This window comes from Geotrypetes seraphini, chromosome 6 (genome assembly GCF_902459505.1).
Source record: "Geotrypetes seraphini chromosome 6, aGeoSer1.1, whole genome shotgun sequence".
Taxonomy (NCBI): domain Eukaryota; kingdom Metazoa; phylum Chordata; class Amphibia; order Gymnophiona; family Dermophiidae; genus Geotrypetes; species Geotrypetes seraphini.
The window spans coordinates 229,574,820-229,600,663 of NC_047089.1; the positions used below are offsets into that span (position 1 = coordinate 229,574,820).

The following is a 25,844-nucleotide window of genomic DNA, read 5'->3' on the forward strand; positions in this document are numbered from 1 at the left end:
AATGCAGAAATGACAAAAGGTAGAAAGATTTTTTTGTTGCTTTACTTATGGCTCCTTTTATCAAGCCAAGCTAGCGGTTTAACGTGCGTAATAGCAAGCGCCAAACCGCCGGCTGTGCTAGCCGCTACCACCTCCTCTTGAGCAGGCGGTAGTTTTTGGCCATCGCAGGTGTTAACACGTGATGGGGTTAACACGTTAACCCCGCTAGCGCGGCTTGATAAAAGGAGCCCTTAGAATCAAGTAGTATTGTAACTGTATTGATAAAAGTTTATAAATAGCAAATGGAAATAAGGCAATTTTGGGGGGACTAAACCCCTTTTCTCAGGTCAGAACAGGATACCATAACAGCAGTATACTGTACTGTTCTGAAGAAAGATTTGGCTTATGAAAGCTAATTGAAAAATGGATTGGTCCTATAAAATGGCATTTTCTTATTTCTCATTATTTGTTTTATTTCTATTGTTAATTTGTAGAGTGGTGATTGTTATGTATCAGTTTTTTCAAATTTACATCTACTGGCTTTATATTTTGCACAGTAGTAGAAAACATGTGTCACTGTTTCTGTGGTGTTGTGGTGTTGCATTGTATGCAGAGTCTGGTTTCTTGGCGGTTCAGTTTAACTTTTGTCTACATATTTCTATTTTTAGTTTGTGATTATTCCATATTGGGCGAGGGTGTATCTGTTCTGTGTGTATGAAAAGGACATAGTTTTCAGTTGGCATTGACTGTGCAGGATCAATTGACTGTGCGGGATCTGGCTTGTTTCGTTTTACAATGTAAATGTTGGTGTTCTAGTGCTCACTGCAGTGTTTAAGATGCTGCCTTTTCCTAGGTACACTAGTTGTGCGATATGTGGATTGTTACTAAAAATCATATTTTTCATATAGATGAGGGGGGGTGTCAAATAATGATGGGCCCTGGGTGTCACATATGCTAGGTACGCAATTGCTTACCCAGCATCTCCCATAAGCAAGTGAGCCTTCCGCTCTCCACATGAACCCTCTCAAACTGCCGCTCCTCCACACATTAGATCAATTTTGCATGCACTGATTATTATAAGGTGCATTAACAGAAACTCAATGAACACATCTTCCTAGAAAATTAGCAGATAGTTAACATCTAATATAGCAATATGGCATACTCGTCTCACTAATACCACACAGCCCTTTAGAAAGGATCCTGGTGAGGACCCTAAATGATCACAGAGAATCAGAAACTTTGGCTTCTTGATCCTAGATTTATAGTAGTTCTTGTAAACTGACCCTTTTTTTTTTTTAAATAAATCTTTATTAATTTTCCATAACTAACAAAAAGTGCAGTACAATAGTCATCATTAGTAACAACAAATAAGCACTTAAATTCAATCAGTAGCAATGCAATAATATAAACCCCCCACCAAACCAACATTTACATCAAGGAATCACCCTAAAGATATATCCATCCCCCCTCCCCCCCCCGATGTGTCTAAATTATATCATCAATAAGAAGGATAAAGAGAACTATAGCAATGTTACAAAAGACGTCAATGGACTAAGTTAAAAATCTTAGAATGCCCTAACAAGTCAGCATTCATTTTCTCATACCTATAGGTTAAACATAAATTCGCCCACCAAAAAAGAAAATTAAGTCAATCACAATTTTTCCAATTGCGAGTTACCATTTGCATGGCTATCCCTGTCATAATTAAGAAAAGCTGGCCTTTATAGCGGTCCATAGAGTCCATGAAAGCTTTACACTGTTATACATCCATGACTTTATTGTCACCTATCTTAGCTTTCAAACTGGGCTGGGATTTCTTACCTTGCCCAATATTTATTTGAGCAAGCTTATAGTCCAGGCTTAACCACAACTCTGGTTCCACATTGCACCATTTCCTTTTAAGAGTCAGATGGCTGTCTAGTTAGTACATTAGTTGTTTTTCTGTGTATATATGTTTGTGTGGTATGAATACCCATAATAGGGCTCATCTCATTTCCTTTCCACTGGTGTCTGAATGTTTTTGTGCCATAATGTTTCTTTCTCGACCGTAAATGGAAAAGGCCCTTTGTTCTATCTACAAGCTTTGCTTTTTACACTATATTTATTATATTTATTTATATTTACACTATATTAGATTGTGAGCCTTCGGGACAGTAAGGGAATTTTTCAAGTACCTTTCTTATTTCTAATCTTAATGTATATTTTCTGTAAACCGCTTAGAACCTAACGGATGTAGCGGTATATAAGAAATAAATTACATTACATTACATATATGTAGGTTATCAGATGTCTGGATTTCCCTGGACGGCTTTTCAAAACCCGTCACTTTGTCTGGGTTTTAAAAAGCTTCCCGACAAAATCGCATCGGGAAGGGGCATCTGCACTCGCGCGGACACAACACCGTGACGTCACACACACATGACATCATTGTGTTGTGGCCGAGCGTGCGGGAATGCCACCTGGGAATGGGGCTGGGGGGCGGCCATGGGTCTGGATTTTTACTTGCTAAATATGGTAACCCTATGAATAGCAAAATGAAAAAACCCTTTAAAAAATATATAGCCAATACTATCCTAGGAAGAGCACCACTGAAGAATTGGCTAAAACACCTAAATCCTAGAGTGGTAAGTCTGACCAAACAATCACTCAATGGGAGGAAACAACATTTAAAATGGTGGACATCAGTATGAGCCCTTCGTGGATGACGAGAACCTCTGGCTCAGGCAAAATCTCAGAGGTGACCAGCACCAGACATAAGTCAAAATGAGAGTTGCCTCATACATCATATAGTCCATAATGAAATTAGTCACCTGTGAAAAAAAATCGGTTCATAGACAACGGCGTGAAAGACAAAAGCGCGCACCGACAATTGAGCGCAGCGTGCGCTGCCGCGCCGCTCTAAATTACAGTTTTTAGGGGCTTCGACAGGGGTTTTTGTTGGGGAACCCCCCCAGTTTACTTAATAGACATCGCGCCAGCGTTATGGGGGGTTTGGGGGGTTGTAACCCTCCACATTTTACTGTAAACTGAACTTTTTCCCTAAAAACAGGGAAAAAGTTAAGTTTTCAGTAAAATGTGGGGGGTTACAACCCCTCACACCCCCCACAAAGCGGCGCGATGTCTATTAAGTAAAGTGGGGGGGGGTTCCCCCCCACGCCCCCCCCATCGGAGCGCTAAAAACAGTAATTTAGAGTGGCGCGGTGGTGCGCTGCGCTCAATTGTCTGGGTGCGCCTTTGTCCCGGTGCGCTTTTGACCTGACACCAAAAAATCACACTCCCAATGAATCGAATCTAATCTAATCTAAACCTTAGGTTTGTATACCGCATCATCTCTACATTCGTAAAGCTCGACACGGTTAACAAGAGTTAGGGTAGAAAGGAACTCTAGTGGAGGGAAGAGGCAAAATGAAGAGAAAATTTAGAGGACTAGAATAACCAGAGAGGGAGGAGGAGTTACATTTTTGAGAATAACCAGGTTTTCAGATGTTTACAGAAGAGTTGGAGGGAGCTCAGATTCCTAAGAGGGGAGGTAAGGTTGTTCCAGAGCCGAGTGATTCTGAAAGGGAGGGAAGAACCTAGTTTTCCTACAAGTGAAACGCCTTTTAGAGAGGGAAAGAAAAGTTTCAGTTTTTGGGTGGGTCTGGCAGAACTGGGGTTAGAGGAGTTCCAAGAAAGAGGAATGAAGGAAGGGAGGATACGGTGTAGGATCTTGAAAGTGAGGCAGGCGCATTTGAAGTGGACTCTGGAGATAATTGGAAGCCAGTGGAGCTTGAATAAAAATGGTGAGACGTGGTCGAATTTGCTTTTTGTGAAGATAAGCTTAGCAGCGGTATTCTGAATCCGCTGGAGTCCTTGAAGGTACCAGACTTAACACTAAGGAAGAAGGGACATAAAGGCATACAAAAAACATACATTCCCTTTGCCTTTATGTCCCTTCTTCCTTAGTGTTAAGTCTGGTATTTTCATTGGGAGTGTGATTTTTTTTCACAGGTGACTAATTTCATTATGGACTATTCAGGGGTGTCCAATGTCGGTCCTCGAGGGCCGCAATCCAGTCGGGTTTTCAGGATTTCCCCAATGAATATGCATTGAAAGCAGTGCATGCAAATAGATCTCATGCATATTCATTGGGGAAATCCTGAAAACCCGACTGGATTGCGGCCCTCAAGGACCGACATTGGACACCCCTGGACTATATGATGTATGAGGCAACTCTCATTTTGACTTATGTCTGGTGCTGGTCACCTCTGAGATTCTGCCTGAGCCAGAGGTTCTCGTCATCCACGAAGGGCTCATACTGATGTCCATCATTTTAAATGTTGTTTCTTCCCACTGAGTGATTGTTTTGTCAGACTTACCACTCTAGGATTTAGGCGTTTTAGCTAATTCTTCAGTGGAACCCTATGAATACCCATAATGGGCCTCATCTCATTTCCTTTCAACTGAAGTGTCTGAATGTTTTTGTGTCGTAATGTTCCTTTCTTGCCAGTAAATGGAAAAGGCCCTTTGTCTTACATAACCAGCTTCGCTGTTTAAATCAGTCTCTTTTTACACTATCTAGTAAAGTAGCTGGGGTGGAGATCCTTTTCCAATATGACGTCTAAATCTGAATATAGATGTTTTGCAAAAACACACAAAAATCCAGTATCAAGTGCCCATTTCCAAAACTGCAAAACATCTATCTTGTTTTTTCGACAATAGATGTGTTTGTGTTCTGTGCGTCTGTCTTTTGAGGGGGGAGGGGGGAACCCATGTTCAAAAGAAAAACGCACAGAACAAGCCATTGGGATGTAGGAGGGGCCAGCATTCTTCAGGGACTGGCCAGACAGACATCCCAGCAGAGCAGTGGGGCACCCTAGGGAGCACTGCAGTGAACCTCAGAAAAGGAGTCCCAGGTGCACATCTCATCGGTACACCGTCAAAAGCGCGAAGAACATTGGCGCGCCGACAATGCCGCCCCGACAGTTGCACGCAGGACAAATGCGCACCACCACTTCCTGTTAGGGTTCTGAGGGGGTTGTGGGGGGGACCCCCCCACTACACTTACAATTCCTCGTGCTCCCGTCGGGGTAGGTTTGTGGTGGAGAGCCCCCCCCCGCAAAACACTGAAAACTCCCGTTCTCCTTCCCATTTTTGCTCTTTAGGAGTTTTCAGTATAGTTGGGTGGATCCCCCCACACCCCTCCAGTGGGAGCGCAAAGAGTTGTTAGTGTAGTGGGGGAGTTCCCCCCCAAGACTCCCCCCTCAGAGCGCAAAGGGGAAGGCCTGAAAGAGGCAGAAGCAATGGCGTGCATTTTGTCCTGCGCGCAAATGTCTGGGCAGGATTGTCAGCGCGCCAATGTCCTGCGCGCTTTTGACAGGTCACCCATCTCATCATAGCCCCCTTATATTTTATGGGGAGTCCTCGGAGTATTTATCTACCGACTCCACAGCCCACTTGTAGCTAGTGTATGCTCAGAATGGAGTACAAGTAGTGAACCTCTTGCAGATGACATGAAGATTCGGTGACGGGACTAAATCACGCGAGACAACGGCGCGCAGACAACTGAGCGCAAGGTTGACGGCGCGCCGAAGAAAAGCACTATTTTAAAGGGCTCCGACGGGGGGTGTGGGGAGGAACCCCCCACTTTACTTAACAGACATCAGGCTGGCGTTGTGAGGGGTTTGGGGGGTTGTAACCCCCCACATTATACTTAAAACTGAAGTTTTTCCCTAAAAAACAGGCAAAAAGTTCGGTTTCAAGTATAATGAGGGGGGTTACAACCCCCCAAACCCCCCACAACGCCAGCGCAATGTCTGTTAAGTAAAGTAGGGGGGTTCCCCACCAACACCCCCCTCCCCATCGGAACCCTTTAAAATAGTGCTTTTCTTCGGCGCGCCATCAACCTTGCGCTCAGTTGTCTCCGCTCAGTTGTCGGCGCGCCGTTGTCTTTAGCGATCCACTACTATTAGAAAAGTACTCCTTTTAAGGCACTTTATGGGGGTCATCTGCTCAGTCTTCACCTGTTCATGTATTAAACCCCGCTCATACCCATTCCCAAAAAAGCACGCAATAAATCTGCAAATCCACCAAAGATGTTCCAGAGTGCCTAATTGCCCATAAGGTCTCCAACACAGTCCCAGCCCCTGACCATCTACTTTGAACTGTTGTAGAGGAGTCCAATAGAGCCTGAGTAACATAGAAACACGATGGCAGATATAGGCCAAATGGCCCATCCAGTGTGTCAAGTTTCAAGTTTCTTTATTTTTGATATACCGTTTATCAAACAAGTGTCTAAACGGTGTACAATAAAATGAGATTAAAAAAATAAAATGTCAAAATAAAAGAAATATCAAAGGCTAAAAGTACAGAGCATGTTCACACTGATGTACGTGAAACGAGTGGAAAGTGGGGGAAGGTGAGTTTGTAAATACATCAAGACAAAATAAAAATAAAGGGAGGTAAATAAATGGAGAATGGAAATACATACATTAGGATAGGGCTCGCTTTTTCAAAAGAAGCGTTTTGGTTTTCCAAGGGACTTCGATACGTAGAAGTACCACTGGCCCCGGCTCTCTTTTCTGAGGAAACAGGAAGTACATCCGAGAGTTGGGCCGCAGAAGAGAGAAGAGGCTGGGGCTGATGAAAGGGCAGCATTTGAGAACTGTTGCCACAGCTGACTTTTGGTAAGCAGAAAGGAAGGTTAAACTTGAGGAATGCGGAAGCCAGACCGCAGCCGGGGGGGGGGGGGGGGGGGGGGAAATAGTGAGTGTGGGTGTCAGTGAGTGGGGAGAACAGGAAGCAGAAGGGAAAGATGTTGAAATCTGTGGAGGGGGGAGAGCTAGAAAGAAGGGAGAATTATTTATAAAGTTCCATTCAAATGTAGATGTGTCACAGTTTGAATTAATTTAACTGCATCTTTTTTTTTCTCTATCTAAGCAGAGTTCTCAACCCAGTTCTCAGGATACATCTTGCCTGTCAGATTTTCAGGAAATCCACAACGAATGAGACAAATCTGTATGCACTGCCTCCGTTGTATGCAAATCTGTCTCATGGCATTCATTTTGGAGATCCTAAAAACATGATTACGTAACTGGGTGTGTTCTGAGGAATCTAATGTGAAGTCACATAAATTTATGTTACTCAGTCTTTTAAAAAAAAAAATTTTTTATGTGAAATCACAGATATTTGCTTAGTCACTACCACCCAGACAATCTCAGGCTGATTATCAGTCTAGACAATCTTTTGTTTTGTGGTACTGTAGCTGTACAACTCTCATCCTAAGGGGGTGATGATGTGAAAAAGGCGAGCTTCATAACAGCTCTGCTAACTCCATCTAACATCCTACAAGTGATTGTGCAAAAGTGATAACAGAGGAGAGGTTGGAAGCCATAGACTGGTAAGACTTACTTCAGTGGTGGGAAATGAACAGTGGCTCTGCTCAAAGAAAGAACAGTGAACTATGTACAATCCGCAGGGCCCCTTACTATTGTGGACTATAACAGAGCTTCAAAGTTACCTAGGAGGGAGACTAAGCCAGTCCTGGATTTCTGCCCACCTCATCCTAGTGCATTATGGGACCTGCAGCACTGATGTCTTAATGGGTAGAATTATGGACTGCAAAATCCATACTGTTTTGCGGTATGTTTAAAACCGGGACTGGCCTAAAGGTCTTTCTCCCGGACTGCGGTAACATGATAATGTTTGTATATTACCTCCCGTTGTTATGGGGTTAAATCGTCATGTTTCCATGTATTTTTTGTATCTAAATTTCCTGTGAAATTACGTTCCATATTCAATACAAATAAATAAATCGGAATATGACCTAAAACAAGCCACATCAAATAACACAAGAGTATATATATATATATATACACTGTAAAAACCAATGTGTTCCCTGACCTTTCTTATGTACTACTACAGTGGTGCCTCACACAACGAACTTAATTGGTTCCAGGAGCAAGTTTGTTATGCGAAAAGTTCGTTATGTGAAACGCGTTTTCCCATAACAATACATGTTAAAAAAAATAATTCGTTCTGCAGCATAAAATATGCTAAGATGACATAAAAAAAGATAAATTTGTCAAAATGGTGAAAATGGTGGTCTTGCTGAGGCCAAACTCTTTGACGAGGTCACACTGTTTTACCCCACATTCACTCCTTCTAATTATTTCCCGTTTCATTTCAACAGAAATCACCTTCCTGCTTTTTTTAGAAGCCATGATATATAAAAAATATTGAGTTTATCTTAAAAGGACGACTGTATACAGTGAGAGAGGGCAGTTAAGCGCAGTGACTAACGACTGCCTGCAGTGCCTGCGCGGAAGGATGCAATACATCGGCAGCTCGGGCGACTTCGTTGTGTGAAACGAAGTTCGTTGTGTGAAACGAAGTTCGTTGTGTGAAACGAAGTTTGTTGTGTGAATCAAGACATGAAGTTCGTTGTGTGCAGCGTTCGTTGTGCGAGGCGTTCGTTATGCGAGGCACCACTGTACTACTATTAATTATTTCTATAGCGCTACCAGACACACGCAGTACTGCACAGTCACAAAGAGTAAGAAAACAGTCCCTGCTCGAAAGAGCTTACAATCTAAACAGGCAAGACAGACAAACAAGATGTGATGGATGGTGACAGGTCAAATGCGCGCAAGACAACAGTGCGCCGACAAAAACGCCAAGACAAATCAGCGCAAAGATAATAGCGCGAGAGACATGTCTCAGATGTCTTGCGCTCACTTGCCGGCGCTCACATGTCTCTTGCTCAGATGTCTTGCGCTCAGTTGTCCCGCTTGTGCTCATTACTGAAATTGTCTTGCGCTGAATTGTCTTGTGCTCAAATGTGTTGCGCTCAGTTGTCTTGCCGCTCACTTGTCTTGCACCCGTTTGTCCGCGCGCTGTTGTCTTGCGCGCATTTGACTATGAACCAGGAATAAGAGACCGCGATCATCTCCTACACATGACCCTGCCATGCCAAGCGGACATGCTTAATCATCTTTCTACCCTTTTGCTCTATACAAATATTTGGAGTAAGCATGTACATGCATGATGAGACCGGTTCGCGTCTAGTACTACACTTCTCCCTCCGTATTTGCGGTTTCAGCATTCACGCTTGCTGGCTCCTCCCCCCAAATTACATCAGCTTGCATAGAGAAATCGCTGATTCCAAACGTTTACAGAGAAAATTGCTGATTCCCGGAGGGCATTCAGAAAAGTTGAAAGGGGACAGATTCAAAACGAATGCTAGGAAGTTCTTCTTTACCCAACGTGTGGTGGACACCTGGAATTCGCTTCCAGAGGATGTAATTGGGCAGAGTACGATACTAGGGTTTAAGAAAGGACTGGACAATTTCCTGCTGGAAAAAGGGATAGAGGATTACTGCACAGGTCCTGGACCTGTTGGGCCACTGCGTGAGCGGGCTGCTGGGCATGATGGACCCCAGGTCTGACCCAGCAGAGGCATTGCTTCATCGTGTTTTGCCTCTCCTCAGGAACACCCAGGTCTCAGGTCTCCCACCATATTATTTGCGGTTTCACCAAATTCACAATGGTTTTTAATAGAAAACAGCGAATAACATACAAAAAAGTTTTTCTGTATTTGCGGTTCTGTTAATCCCCCTATCACAGCGAATACGGAGGGAGAAGTGTACTACTACTGCTTATCTAATATAATAAAATGGTAAGCCGCGCAGGCGCACTTTCTATGCATGCGTCCGTTTTCCGTGAGCTGTAGCGACATACTACCATAGGAAGTGCGCCTGCGCGGCTTACGGTCTGGCTTCACGCGAGGCAAGACAAGTGCGCAAGCGCGCCCTTCCCTGCTCTCCACCTACGGAGCAGCGACTGCCGGCCGCTAGCACCCCCTGCTCTCTCCATCGCCTCCCGGCTCCAGCAGCGTAGGCAGCACTATAAACACGCTGCTTCGCGCCCTTCTCTGCCGATTTCCTCTGCCGCGTCTCTGATGACATCATCGGAGACAGACGCGGCAGAGGAAATCGCCAGTAGAAGGCTGCGAAGCAGCGTGTTTAAAGTGCTGCCTACGCGGCTGGAGCCCCGAGGTTTGTCGGCGGTGAGAGGGTCAGGAGCAGGCCGGATCGACAACGGCAGTAAAAGAAGGGGGAGGGGCCGAACGGAGCAGGGAAGAGAAGGGAAAGGAGGAGTGGGGGAAAATGCTGCTACTGCTTCTACACAGGAAAGGGGGGGGATAGGAGGGAAATGCTGTTGCTGCTGCATAGGGAAATGGGATGGAAATGCTGCTGCACAGGGAAATGGGGAAAAATGACAGACAGACAGCGGGAGGGAGGGAGACAGAAAGAAAGAAAGACACAGGGGCAGGGAGAGGGACAGAAAGACAGACAGAGAAAGGGGGCCAGAAAGAGAGTCAGCGGGAGAGGGAAAAGGGGATGCTTTGGGGGGAGGGGTGTGCTTGGGGCAAACAGCTTTGCTCTGGGGGGGAAGACAGAAGGGGCCATGGAGAGCCAGGGAGAGGGATAGAGGGCTGCTTTGGGGGGAGGGGTGTGCTGGGGGGAGACAGAAGGGGCCATGGAGAAATAGGGAAAGGGGGCTGCTTTGGGGGGAGGTGTGCTGGGGACAGACACCTTTGCTCTGGGGGGGGGGGGAAGACAGAAGAGGGCCATGGAGAGACATTTGGGGGGGAGGTGGGTGCTGGAGGCAGACAGCTTTGCTCGGGGGGGGGGGGGGGGGGAGGGGGAGACAGAAGGATACAGACAGTGGCCAAGGAGAGAGAGATAAAGAAACACAGACAGACAGACACATCTATTAAAGACTAGTCACTTATATAGCGCTGAAAGGCGTACCCCGCGCTGTAACATTTTGACATCTATAGACGGTCCCTGCTTGGAAGAGCTTACAATCTAACTTGGACAATGATATGGGTGTGGGGGGGGGGTGTGTGCAAAGTACGGGCCTCGAACACTGCCAGAGACGGAGCCCGCCTCTCATATGGGTCTCTCGAGCACATTTACCGCCGCATCTCTCCCGAGTCCGTTTAGTCACGCCCCTCTCACGTGCCTTTGTGGGCCGGGTTCCGGCTGCCTTCCTCAGCTGGCGGTGGGAAAAGAGGCTGTTGCCAGGGAGGCGAATGGGCTGCTTCTATCACGTCCGCCCGCGGTAAGGAGCCCACTCCGGTCCTGCTTATCTTACCGGACATTTCCCTACCCTTTGGTCTTCCGGGCGCTGGGGGAGGGGAGGAAGGACGTATCCGTTTTTACTGTCACTTTTAGAGGGGGGGGGGGGGGGGGTCGCGCGCGCTGCGGTTCGCTTATTTACAGTTACGGAATTGGCGTCTCGCTGGAGCGCAGAGGCTACGCTTTCGCCGGAGACAAACTATCTCGTCGCAGTCCTTTTTTTGCGGGAAGTAGGCGGAACGGAGCTCTGTTGGCGCTTTGGTCAACTGTGCCCAAAGTGGAAGAGATGCTGCTCCGGGCAAGTCTCTGAGCTGGGGAGGGGGTTGGGGTTGGGGGCGGTGACGGTCTCGATTTGCACACGGCGGAAGCAGGCCGTGCAAATTAACTTCGTGCATATTGATTGTGACCCCCCTGCCTGAGTTTTGAGGGCCTGTCGGGGTGTTTTGCAGAAGCTCCTCCCATTGAGGAGGGGAAAAAAACAAAGGGTAAAACGCGGATCTCCCGGATTTGAGTTTGTATTCGTAGGATTTTGGAAGTCGGCCTTTTCAATTTATTATAGCTCCGTTAGAGCAGATACAACCTCCTGGTGAATCAGAGAAAGGAACCCCTCCCCTGCTCCATCCCATGACTGACGATAGGTTTTTGTTGGGGGGGGGGGGGGTTGTTTTGTTTTTGTCACGTGCTGGCGCCTTTTGCACTTACATTATTTTTCGTTCTCTCTACAGGTATGACGGTAAACTATCTGCCCGCCTATAGGATGCATTTTTGACCAGGAATGGCCGAGTTTAGTAGACTCTATCAGTTATGGGCACTCCGTAAGTAAATCTTTAAACTTCTATTTAGCATGAGAGAAGAGGAGGAGGAGTAACAACTGGTTAAAACCAAAGGTTATTGAGGTTAGGAGATCTTTTTTTCCTAGGTGGTATTGTAAGTTTTTACTTTATAAACAGTAACTGTCTCAGAAATAAAACAGTACACCATCAAACAGTCTATACCAGGGGTGTCCAACCTTTTGGCTTCCCTGGGCCGCATTGGCCAAAAAAAAATGTTTCTGGGGCCGCGCAAACGCTGCAGCAAGACAGGAGGGAGCCGGCAAGATAATAATAATAACTTTATTCTTCTATACCGCCACAATCTTGCGACTTCTAGGCGGTTTACAGTCAAGAGAGCTGGACATTCAGCGAATTACAATATGCAGATAGTCAGAGGAAATACAGAGTGCAGAGACTTTAAGAAAGCAAAATTATATTAATACAGTTTGCTGTGCAAGAGTATAAGATATACAGTTTGGTAAGGAATGTCTGAGAGGACCTGTTTGGAATAGGCCGCACATTTCAAAAAAATAAAGCGAAAAATTGCGATAAGATAAAGATGACAGTTTATATGTATCACAGTACCGTGAAATTCTATGCGGGTTTAAGAGGGCATAGAGGAAAAGGGTAGGAGGTCGGGAGGACCGTTATTGAGGTGAGAGAGAGGAGAGCAGGTATGTTTTTAGGCGCTTCCTAAACACCCGGGGGCAGCAGAGGAAAACACTGCATTGCCCTCGACCGGGGCCACACAAAATACTCCACAGGGCCACATGCTGCCCTTGGGTTGCAGGTTGGACACCCCTGGTCTATACACAAATTATTATTGTGATATAAAACCATACTTCAAGCCCAGTAACTCCTATTTTCACTTTCAGACTGTCAGGCATCTAATCAATGCAGTTAACTAAGGAAGTACTGTAATAATATAATATGTGGAAAGTGCAATCATTAATCTAAAAAAAATATGTGCGTGCCAAATTTATATAATACTGGTATGTAGAGAAGCTCTCAGATTTAATAATAATAATAATAATAATAACTTTATTTTTTCTATACCGCCATAATCTTGCAACTTCTAGAGCCTCCTCCATTACAACCAAGCTGATGAAAGATAAGCTACAATATATTCCAATAATTTTATTTAAAACATTTATAGACCGCTTTGTATCTAAGCGGTTTCCAGCAATAAAACATACATAAAATTATCAGAACATACTAACCAAAAAACAGCAATAATAGTTGTAATGGAAGAGGCTTAAATCTGAGGGCTGCTTATACACACAATTGCATTTTCCATGGTTTTTTTTTTTTTTTTCATATTGGTAGATATTATATACCAGTAGAATAGAGTTCTTTGTATATATTGGTGTTAAGGATGTGGCAATCCTTTTCTACCACTTTTTAATTCCTAGTGTCTTGTTTTGCTAATATGCCTGTGCATTAAGCACCTGATTTCACACCCTTCCTGCATCAAGTCCCTCTAGATGGGAATTCTGCAGTGAGAGTCCACTATTTGTAGGTTTCTTCACCACTTTATTCATTGCTCTGCTGTCCTGCTTGGTGATTTGCTCTTAATGCGTGGGTTGTAAAATGTTTAGTTGAGTGTTGCTTTCCTATTACATTTCTGGAGTTTTCCTTTTCCTGATTTTTAGTCTGTAAACAGTTTTATCCTGCGTTCAGATAAAGTGGACAAGAAAATTCCACTAAATATGTAAAACTCAGGGGACCAATATATTAAAGCATAGGCTTTGCACACAGCTTAGTTTGTTTATGTATAGTTTTGTGTGTTGTCTTGAGTGTCGTGTCAAACTTTCACACTTGAACTATATGAGGACACAGCACAGCTCATGTAAATGCTATAATGAAGATATTAGCTAACAGCACAAATGCAGAGACATACACAGATGACCAGAAGGCTGAGTGCAGGATTTTCTAATGCTAGAGTCTTAACACAAGCTCTAAGGAGGAGTAAAAGGTTAGCTGGCTCTTCTGTGATCAGTGTTAGTGGTGATTTCATGCCTGTTTCTTCTCTTTAATATGATCTTCCATGGAGAAGTCCAAGATTTTATGATGAATTTAATAAAATATCATCTTATCAAGAACTATAGTTTGATTAGCAATCATCTAGAGCAGGGGTCCACAAAGTCCCTCCTTGAGGGCTGAATCCAGTTGGGTTTTCAGGATTTCCCCAATGAATATGCATGAGATCTATGTGCATGCACTGCTTTCAATGCATATTCATTGGGGAAATCCTGAAAACCCGACTGGATTCAGCCATCAAGGAGGAACTTTGGGGGACCCCTGATCTAGAGCAGTGTCTCGCAAACTTTCCGGCCGGTGGCACACTAAATCTAGTGCCCCGGCCGGAAGGCACCCAGAAGAGCGGTGACGTCGACACAATGACATTTCGTGCATGCACAGAGGCCCATCTGGCCGCTTCCTGCTTCGATGGAGGGATCTGGGAGATGAGGAGAGTCGCCGGCCAGGAGGAGAGTCATCTGCGCTGGCTGACTTCCTACAGGACGTGCCTCTTGCCACATATCAAAGCGAGTTTCCATTATTTCCTATGGGGAAACTCGCTTTGATAAACGAGCATTTTGGATTACGAGCATGCTCCTGGAATGGATTATGCTTGTAATCCAAGGTACCACTGTATGTGTGTGTATGTATGTATATATATATATATATATATATATATATACAGTTAAACCTCAGTTTGTGAGTGTTTTACAAGATGAGCAAAACATTCTCTCAAAACTTGTTTTGCAAACTGAGTGTTGACTTGATTTGCGAGCAACTCCCCCCCCCCCCCCGAGAACCGGCATCGCTACCCCCCCCCCCCCCCGCGAACTGGCACCCTCCGCCTGAACAACTTGAAATTTACCCACCGTCTGGCACCGGCATGCAGCCCACAGGACGTGTCAGTGCCGCTTGAAGAACTTCTGCCTCTGCCGGGCCTTGAGTATGCATCTGCGCATGATCAAGGCCTTCTAATTCTCCCTCTCGCCGAGATTCATATATATTTTATATCTAATATAATAAAATGCTAGGCCGCGCATGCGCACTAAAAAAACGTGTTCCCTGATCCGTCGCGAAAACATGAGTGCGCATGCGCGCGTTTTACGTCATCACCTGCTCTCCACCTCGCGCCACCGATCACTGTTCCTCCTGCACCATGCCACGCCAGGCATGTCCGCCGCCGGCCTCGAGCTCCTGGGGGCCGGCGGCGCGAGCCGCCCGGCGGTGCTGTGCTGAGGTCCTGCCTCCCGCTTCCGCCCTACACGGCGCCGCCAGACCCGGCCCTACACTGAGATCCGCGATCAGGGTTGCCATGGAAACCCCGCCGCAGCCTCGCGGCTAGGTAGGGGGACAACAATCGCGCTTATGTTCAAGCCGCCGCCACGACTCCTCTCTCGAACCGCACCAGGATCGAGAGAGGAGCTGCGGCGGGGGCTTGAGCATAAGTGCCATTGTTGTCCCCCTACCTAGCCGCGAGCCTGCAGCGGCCTTCCTCACCCGGCTCTCACGGCTGGCGGCCGGCGAACCCTAATGCTGACATTGAATCCAAGTAAACAACCGGGGCTGCCTAAAGAAACAAAGTTTCACGGTGCTTGGCCCGCCAAACAATTCCTGCTGTTGCCGAAATTTGCCCCACCGTTCCTTTCCTTCCTCCATCAGGTACAGTTCAGCTCTGCCTATGTTAAAAGGAGCTGCTTTGAAATTGGAGCCCTGCCGCCACCGTAACACGTTCCCTCTGCCGCGGTCCCATATGTCAGAGAAGGGGCGGGACCAAGGCAGAGGGGAAAGTGCTATTGCAGTGGCAGGCCTCCGATTTCGACGCGGCTCCTTTTAACATTGGTGGATTCACTGCACCTGATGGAGGGAGGGAAGGAAAGGTGGTTGTGCGCTGTTGAGCCCCTCTTTGCCCTCAGACCCTCTCCTAACTGTTACCTCCTGTCTCAGACCACTGGGGGGAGGTGCCTGTCTTCAGCTGCAGGGATGGAGGGAGGGAAGAAGAAAGAAGGGGCCCTGGCAAGCGAGTTATCAAAAGCCAACCATAGCCTGGGACCCCTACATGGTATGAATAATGACCAGACAACAAAAGGTAAGAAAAATAATTTTATTTTCTGTTTTGTGATTACAATATGTCAGATTTGAAATGTGTCTTGAGGGAGGCTGCCGCTGCGGCTTTGGACAGAGGAGCACCATTTTCGTGGGAGCCGGCCTTCGTAGAGGCATGGGACGCGGGGACGGATGCGGGAGGGGCTGCCGCTGCGAAGGGTTTTGGAGGGGGAGCCAGCCAGACCGCGAGTATGGGGACATTATAAGCGTGGATTGGTCAAGGAGCCGCCACTGCCGAGGCTTTGAAATTGCTCTCCCACCGTCACTCCCTCCCGCCCCAGCTCTGCCTCTGCCCAGGTTCAAAAGCAGGAGACATCTAGCACCCGTTAATCTAACGGGCTTAAACACTAGTATGTATATGTATATATGTGTGTATATATATATATTTTTTTTTTTTTTATATATTATATATATATATATTTTATATATATAAACTGTATATATAAAATAAAATATATCAGGAGCTGATTGGTGAGGCCTGACTTTAGTACAGGAAGAGGTGGTTAGATTCCTTCACTCGCCAGCGCTCCGGCTGCTCTCTCCTGCCCTGTCATTCGTGGTCGGAAAATACTGTGAATGACTGGCGAATTCGCCAGGAAGCACTGTATACTTTTCCTTCAGTTGATCACTGTTACCACATCGTCTGGCAATGAGTTCCAGAGCTTAACTATTTAAGTGAAAAAATATTTTCACCCATTTGTTTTAAAAGTATTTCCTTGTAATTTCATTTTTTTGTACTTTTTGAAAGGATGAAAAATCAATTCACTTTCACCTGTTCTTAGGGTTACCATATGGCTCCCAATAAAGGATGACAAATTGAGGCATCTGGGTTTTACTTCCATTGCTTTCAGTGGAAGTAAAACAGAGATGTCTCAATCTGTCCACCTTTATTGGGAGCCGTATGGCAACCCTACCTATTCTGCATCACTCAAGATTTTGTAGACTTCCATCATATCCACTCAGCTGTCTCTCTTCCTAGCTGAAAAGCCCTAACCTCTTTAACTTTTCCTTAAATGAAAGGAAGTCAACCCCTTTATCATTTTGGTCACTCTTTGAACCTTTTCTAATTCTGCTGTATCTTGTTTGAAATATGGCAACCAGAATTTAACGCAATACTCAAGGTGAGGTTGCCCCATGGAGTGATATAGAGGCATTATATTCTTGGTGTTAGTTTACCATCCATTTCCTAATAATTCCTAGCTTCCTGTTTACTTTTTTGGCTGCCACTGCACACTGGGCAGAAGATTTCAGTGTATTGTCTATAGTGATACTCTTTCTTGGGTAATGACTCCCAGGGTGGACCCTAGCATCGGTAACTGATTTGGATTATTTTTCCCAGTGTACATCTCTTTGCATTTGTCCACATTAAATTTCATCGGCCATTTGGATACCTAGTCTTCCAATTTCTTAAGTTCTTCTTGCAATTTTTCACAGTCCTCGCATGTGTTAACAAATTTTGAGAAGTTTTGTATCTTCTGCAAATGTGAACCCCTGCGGTATGCCATTATTCACCCTCCTCCATTGAGAAAATGTCCCTTTAACCTTACCCTCTGTTTTCTGTCCAACAACCAATTTACAGTATAATCCACAAAAGAAGTTGCCTCCCTTGACTCTAAATTTCTTGCTTCACTAATAGGATCTGTGGCTTCAGCATAAGGCCCACAAAGGGGCAGCATTTTGTCTCCCTGGCTTGCTCTTGTGTAGCTGAAACTGTGTGTTTTTGAATTTAGCTTGTACTTGTTCATTGGTCGCAGGTGTACTAGATATTTTTGAATCCCTGGAGGGCATGCAGTGTAGAGTGAAGTGACTTGCCTAGGGGAATATTGGTGGGATCTTAACCCTGATTGTCAGCTGGCTGCTCTGACCAGCAATGTGTGGGAGGACAAGTCGTGCATAGGGTAAATTATAAAATGACACAGGGACAGAATTTTTCCCTGTCCCCATGGATAACCATAGGAAACAATCCAGTGTCATTCTTTAGTATCTACCTCAGCCTCAGTCCTTGTACGCCAGCATGCTTCAGTGCAAGGCTTGAAGGACAGTGGCTGTGGCCATTTATACTCTGCGCTAAAAACCGCTAGCGCAGTTACGTAGAAGTGGGGGTAAGTTTTACTCTAGAAAAAACTAAATTGCTGTCATTTATATATACAGATTATATTACTGTTTTCATTCCTTTTTCATGTTCATTAGATCATGTTAAATTAAAACTGAATTACTGCATTAAGTTCTTAGAGAATTGGATGTTGAATTATCAATTTAAATAACGATAAAACAAAATTATGGGGTCTTTTACTTTGGCCAGGCAGTATTGCAAAATTTATTCTCCTAAATTGCCAACACTCCCACCATCCCATTCTGGTTAGCTTGGAGGTCACCCACATGTGAGAATACCTGCCTGCTTGTCCTGGGATAAAGCACAGATACTTACCGTAACAGGTGTTATCCAGGGACAGCAAGCAGCTATTCTCACAACCTACCCACCTACCCTGGTTGGCTTCTCTGCTAGCTTTTGAACTGAAGAGATGCGCCCTACGCTGTGCGGGAAGGCACTCACGCATGCGCAGTGCTGCGGTCATGAAATTTCTAAGGTTTCTACAAGCAAGTCTGCTTGCGAAGCTGTCCGCATCCGGACTCCGTGGATGACGTCACCCTACATGCGAGAATAGCAGCCTGCTGTCCCTGGATAACACCTTTATCTGCCGTCATGTTTCTATGTAAGAAACGTACAATAGCATTCCTCCATAATCAGCGTCCTGTTTTTCACATGCACCACAGTGCTCTCGGTATATCTGAGCCAGGTGCTGCCTGAAATCCCACAGCATTCTTGTGAAGCTGACAGAGCAGTGCGGTGCAGGTATTCGGGCACTTTGAGGTTCATACTTACTAAAAGCTATGTGGTGTTGGTGAGGAAAGAAAAGCAAATAGATATCCCAGAGGTGGCACCACCCTCAAGTCTCTGGCGAAAGCAGGGGAGGGTAAAAATGGGAGGAAAGCCAGTTAGAAGGGGATAGAGCTGGAGAAAGATTTTTGAAAAGATTTAGACTGACTGGGATGGGGGTTGGAGGAGATTTGTATTCTTGAAAGAATATAGGAGAGAATACATGAGGGAAAGGGATGGAGAATATAGGGTGGGGGATAGTCTTAGATGACAAAAGCCATACACCATTTTAGTAGCCTTACTCTGGACCAACTCCACCCTTTTTATATCTTTTTGAAGGTGTGGTCTCCAGAATTGTACACAGTACAATTCTAAATGAGGTTTCACCAGAGTCTTATACAGGGACATCAATACCTCCTTTTTCCTACTGGCCATACCTCTCCCTAAGCACCCTAGCATCCTTCTAGCTTTTGCTGTCACCTTTTCACCTTAAGATCATCACATACAATTACACCAAAGTCCCACTCTTCCGTCGTGCACATAAGTTCTTCACCCCCTAAACTGTACCGTTCCTTTGGATTTTTGCAGCCAAATGCATGACCTTGCACTTATTAGAATTAAATTTTAGCAGCCAAATTTCAGACCATTCTTCAATATGTAAGCGAGTAGACTGCTTTACTTATGAGTCAGCCTAAATGTGCATGTCTGGGCTGATCATATCATGGGAAGCAACGCTTCCCCCCACCAACTCTAACCAGCTGTCATTGGAGCAGGACTTCTTGCACAGAATATTGACCTTGGCTCCCACCTTAAAGCTGCTTAAAAAAATAGTGTGCTGATCGCTGGGGAAGGGAATGGAATTGTTTTACAGATGTGGCTAGGCAGGGATGCAGACACCTGGTGTTGGATCTAAGAGGAGGAGGTACAGAAGAGAGTTTTTGTCAACAAACAGGAATGAGTTAGGTGCACAAGTGAGTGACCATCATGCTTCACTGGGTCAGATAAGCTCTCTTAGAATTGAAAACTAATCCCTGAATTCTGTATGGGGTGCACAATTTTGGTGTGGCTTGCAGATCTGCATTATAAACTAATTGACTAAATAGGCAATAATGATAGATTTATTGATGCTAACCAGTGCTAATTGGCAGTCGGTTACACCCCTATTCTATTATCTGCGCACCTAACTTGTGTGCAGTTTCAAAGGGAGTGTGGGCTGGGGAGGGGACTAGGAAGGTCAAGGGTGTTCCTAGGATTTAGGCATGCAGTTATAGAATACTTGCATTTCCGTGCCTAATTGACAGTAGTTGGGTCACTTGAGTGCAAGTGTTTATACTAGCCTTTGGCTGGTATAAGTGTTTATGCCCAAATTTAGGCATCAAACTGCACGCTGAGTTCGTATTCTCTAGAAGAACTGCCTTTACTAAATTTGCATTTAGCACACAACATCCTGTTGCCTAACTTTGGGCAACCTTTACTGAATTTCTTCCTTTATGTAAAAGTTGTGAGCATGCTCAATCCCAGTGGCATAGTAAAGGGGGATGGATTGCCCCGAGAGCCATGTTCATGGGGGCGCATGCATCTCATCCTCCTCTCTGCCCCCTTCCCCCAACCTCTAGAAACATTCACTGGCATGAGCAGTGTCTTCTACCTGCTGCTCGTGCTGTCCTCGGCTCCTTTCTGACGTCACTTCCTGGTCATAGAACCATTTCAAGAGGGGTGGGGAGATGGCGCACAGCAATGCCAGGCGCCAACATTCCTAGCCACGCCACTGCTCAACCCATCTGAGTACAGCAGTTTTCTCAGTGGAGTAGAATGGGTACAAGTGGATCGTTTTGTTTGTTTATTTGGGTTTTTTTCACTCCGTCAAAAATTAACAAAGAGTAGGGGGACACTCGATGAAGTTACAGAAAAATATTTTTAAAACCAATAGGAGGAAATATTTTTTTCACTCGGAGAATAGTTAAGCTCTGGAAGAGGTTGTGGTAAGAGCGGATAGCGTAGTTGGTTTTAAGAAAGGTTTGGACAATTTCCAGGAGGAAAAGTCCATAGTCTGTTATTGAGGAAGACATGGGCAAGCCACTGCTTGCCCTGGATCGGTAGCAGGGAATGTTGCTACTGTTTTGGTTTTGGCCAGGTACTAGGGACCTGGATTGGCCACCATGAGGATGGGCTACTGGGCTTGATGGACCATTGGTCTGACCCAGTAAGGCCATTTTTATGTTCTATTGTGCTGTTCGTACAAGAGGTTTATCTGTATTTGTTATTTGACATTATTCTTTGTAGTCTCATTGCTAAAAATGAATTTAGGGGTGAGAGAAAAAATTAGAACTTTAATATTCACGAGTTAATTTGTTTGGGATCTAGCCATAATGAAGTTGCATTGTAGAACTGGCACAGAAAGCTACTGTGTGCCTATCTATGCAGTTAGTGAGCATTCGGTGCTCACGATGCAGAAAGGATTTTTAACATGCACACAATGCAAGAAATTCATCACCAGATCTGTGGCAGCATAGGAGGCTTAGTTGAGAGGATTCCTATGCCAGTTTGGGGGATTTACTGTTGGGTTTTTTTCTGCTCCTGGTTAGTCTGATCCCCCCCCATTCTTCCTCCCCCAGTTCTCATGAAAGATCCAACATTACCCCCGCTCCCCCCTCCACTCCATCACTACATTACCCCTGCAATCTTCAGACACATGGTGATCCCTGGCAGAAGCAGCGGTGAAAACAGGCTGTCTGTTTGCCAGCCAACCCCACCAAGGCCTTTTCTGTGCTTCAGCCTGCCTCTATGATGCAACTTCCTGTAGGCCACCTGCATCACAGGAAAAGACTCTGGTAGGACTGGCTGGCAAGCAGATAGCCTGTTTTCACAGCTGTTGTGCTTCTGGAGGACCAGCAGTGGAAGTACTAGAGAGATGTGCAACTCACGTGGGAGGAGGTGCAGAGAAAGGGAGACATGCTGGATTTGAAGGGAGGGAGAGAGTTTCGACCACAGGTGGCCCCTACCACCGAGCTGCCTTGAACATTTTACTGGGCTTGCTCAATGGTAGCTATGCCCCTATCCTGGATCATTTGAGAAAGCAATGTCCCTTGGAACCAGAGCTATGGAGTCTGTAGATAAATCCTTTGACTCCGACTCCTCAGTTTCTGCTACCCATGACTCCAACTCCTAACTTCACAGTAGTAGAAATACAACTATGCACTGGGCTTTATTCTTACATCAGAGTACTTAATACATTGTTGGCAGGAAACGAGTAAACGTATGTTTTACATACTATCACTAGAGAGCGGGAGCCAAGAAAACTCGGTTTCTACAAATTAGCACTGGAGTGTGGCGAAAGCGTAAACATGGTTATTGGGTGAATTAAAAATTAAGCATTATCTATCGTTAGATGTTAGGCGGTGAAGAGATACCTGACGATTCGTGGAATTCGGGTCAGAAGGGAGGTCAAAATCTTAAATAAAATGGCGGGAAATTCAGTTGTCTTTCCTTAAATTTCTTCAGTATAAAAGAGTAGTTTTTTAAAAATTTTGAAATTAACCTTGAATATTGTAATTATTTATAACAAAATAATTTAAAAATGTGTTCAAATTATAATAAAGAATTCAATATAAGAAAAGAAACAAAGTTTTATTCAAAAATAAGCAACGTTTCAGAAGTTACAGTTATTTTACACAAAATGTAATTTCCCATGCAACATTTGAAAAATTTGCCTGCTTTTCGGTGTAGATTGACAAAAAATGCCCGCAAACAATGTGTTAATTATGACTATTGTTTGTGAAATGGGACATTTGAACTTGCTGTGGTTTGTGGGGTTTGTTTTTTTTTTAAATTATAATTTAAATTTATCAGGAGTCGGAGTCGGTACATTTTTATCGACTCCGACTCCAGGTACCCAAAATTGTCTCCGACTCCACACCCCTGCTTGAAATACCACCTGTCTGCCTGTTTTGCAGCTCATTGAATCTGCTATAATATGTACTTGCCATTCTTTAGAACAGTGATCTTAAACTCAAACCCTTTGTAGGGCCACATTTTGGATTTGTAGGTACTTGGAGGGCCTCGGAAAAAATAGTTAAATGTCTTATTAAATTAATGATAATTTTGCATGAGGTAAAACTCTTTATAGTTTATAAATCTTTCCTTTGACTAAGTCTTAATAATAATATTGTAATTTATAGCTAAAGAGACATATGATCAAGAAACTGTTTTATTTTACTTTTGTGATTATGGTAAACATACCGAGGGCCTCAAAATAGTACCTGGCGGCCTGCATTTGGTCCCCGGGCCGCGATTTTGAAACCACTGCTTTAGAAGGTCCGCAATAGCCAATAGCGAGTGTTCCTTTCCTTGCTAAGTTACTGAAAATGGTGATGACTGAGAACTTAGAGCTACATAGATGCCCATAATTTTGTTAGATTCATCACAGTCAAGTTGAAGGTGGTGTTCTAGTACAAAGGCACTGTTATTCTCTTTGGTTCATAGCTTATATGGATATTTGGGTAGGTATAAACAGTTATGATTGTGCAACTGGATATTTCCGTTGCATTTGATTTGTTAATTTTGATCTCTTGACGATTTAGACTTCGAAATCTAGGGATAGCTGGTGGTTTGTTTTTTTAAATGGCTTAACTAGCATGTTGAGGCTGTCGGATGGAAAATGGAACATGGGGTCCCTCGGGGCTCCCCCCTTCTTCAGTATTCAAGATATAATTAACAGAGTCCAGAGAGAGAGAGGCAAAGTCTTACACACATATGATTAGTCAAAGAAAGTAAGTCCTAAGGCCCAAATTGATTAATTTGTTAAGACATAATAGTCAACATGGCCATGTTTTGGCATATACCTGCCTACAAAACAAGATGACTTACACACAGGACATGTTTTGGTCTAGATTAGAACCATCATTTAGATCCAGTTTTAGATTCCCAGAATAGTTTAGTCTTCTAAAATCAGTGCTACTGATAGCTTTCTGGGTGTAGTGTAATGATATGAAATTAAAACTTGAGAGAATTTACTTTTGATTAGTAATATTGAGAGTTCTTTGACAAAACTGTCCCCTTTGTGGTTTATTAAACTTGATATACACAGAGAAAGAGAAAATATCAGAGCAGTTTACAGTGGCTACATTGAAAAATATTGAGGTTTCTACTCAATGGATGAGGTAAAATAAGCTGGTCCCAGGACTGGGGAAAGGAATGGGAGAAAGGATGCTCTCCTGTCATCTGCAAATGGCAGGATCAGGTGTGCTTTCTTCATCCCAATTAGAGAATGACACGGGGGTCAAATTTTTCCCCATCCCTGCAGAAACTCAATTTCCCCGTCCTGTCCCCGCAAGTTTTGTTGCTGTCCCTGCCCCATTCCTGTAAGCTCTGCCTTAACCACACAAGTCTCAAACACTTATGATTTTAAAGTGTTTGAGGCTTGTGCGGGGACAGGGGTAAATTTGTCCCTGTGTCATTCTCCCAAGGAAATTGAGCAGCATTTAGGAGTCCCGATGCCTATTCAAGATTATGTTAATTGAAGAAATAAAATCATCTACCAGATGTACCTACCCCTTTTAAGTGGAAAAAGCTTTCTATGTGGTGTTTTCACGATTGGTCATGATTAGAGAATGACACGGTGAAAAAATTGGTCCCCGTCACCGCCCCGTCCCCGTCTCACCATCCCCGTCACCGCCCCGTCCCCGTCTCACCATCCCCGTCACCGCCCCGTCCCCGTCTCACCATCCTCTTCACCGCCCCGTCACCGCCACTGCCACCCCATTCACCGCCCCGTCACCGCCACTGCAATCCCATTCACTTTTCTTTATTTACGTATAAAGGAAACATTCTTTAAAACTTTAAAACTTAGTTAAATATTAGTTAATAACTATACAAAAACAAAACACGCAGAGAAAAAATTAATTAATATAAATTCCCTGACTTCCCTGCACTGTCCCCCCTTGAAGGTCTGTCCCCATCCTGAAAGCCTGATGCCCCCCCCCCGACGTCCGATACATCCCTCCCCCCGAAGGACCGCCGACTCCCCAACAATATCGGGCCAGGAGGGAGCCCAAATCCTCCTGGCCACGGCGACCCCCTAACCCCACCCCGCACTACATTACGGGCAGGAGGGATCCCAGGCCCTCCTGCCCTCGACGCAAACCCCCCTCCCCCCAACGACCGCCCCCCCAGCCGACCCGCGACCCCCCTGGCGACCCCCCCACCCCCCTTCCCCGTACCTTTGGTAGTTGGCCGGACAGACGGGAGCCAAAACCGCCTGTCCGGCAGGCAGCCAACGAAGGAATGAGGCCGGATTGGCCCATCCATCCTAAAGCTCCGCCTACTGGTGGGGCCTAAGGCGCGTGGGCCAATCAGAATAGGCCCTGGAGCCTTAGGTCCCACCTGGGGGCGCGGCCTGAGGCACATGGTCGGGTTGGGCCCATGTGCCTCAGGCCGCGCCCCCAGGTGGGACCTAAGGCTCCAGGGCCTATTCTGATTGGCCCACGCGCCTTAGGCCCCACCAGTAGGCGGAGCTTTAGGATGGATGGGCCAATCCGGCCTCATTCCTTCGTTGGCTGCCTGCCGGACAGGCGGGTTTGGCTCCTGTCTGTCCGGCCAACTACCAAAGGTACGGGGAAGGGGGGTGGGGGGGTCGTGGGGGTCGCCAGGGGGATCGCGGGTCGGCTGGGGGGGGCGGTCGGAGGTTCTTGGGGGGGGCGGTCGTTGGGGGGGAGGGGGGTTTGCGTCGAGGGCAGGAGGGCCTGGGATCCCTCCTGCCCGTAATGTAGTGCGGGGTGGGGTTAGGGGGTCGCCGTGGCCAGGAGGGTTTGGGCTCCCTTCTGGCCCGATATTGTCGGGAAGTCGGCGGTCCTTCGGGGTGGGGGTGCGAGTGGTCCTGCCGGGGGGGGGGATGTATCGGACGTCGGGGAGTCGGCCGGGCAAGAGGGCTTG

At 45.6% G+C, this 25,844-nt stretch overlaps 1 protein-coding gene across 6 annotated transcripts in view; it reads left to right on the forward strand.

Annotated features, from left to right (window-relative positions):
• The first annotated feature begins 10,931 nt into the window (after nucleotides 1–10,931).
• IFNAR2 (interferon alpha and beta receptor subunit 2) overlaps nucleotides 10,932–25,844 on the forward strand; it is a 101,127-nt gene continuing 86,214 nt past the window's right edge. For 2 of the 6 annotated variants that reach the window (XM_033948521.1, XM_033948524.1), the window contains exons 1-2: nucleotides 10,933–11,085; nucleotides 11,828–11,917. In XM_033948521.1, the coding sequence (XP_033804412.1) occupies nucleotides 11,878–11,917 (40 nt within the window). In that variant the 5' untranslated portion in view covers nucleotides 10,933–11,085; nucleotides 11,828–11,877. Of the gene's footprint in view, nucleotides 11,086–11,250; nucleotides 11,401–11,564; nucleotides 11,588–11,827; nucleotides 11,918–25,844 lie in introns of those variants that run through there. The other 4 variants (XM_033948525.1, XM_033948522.1, XM_033948523.1 and 1 more) reach the window with 4 other exon arrangements.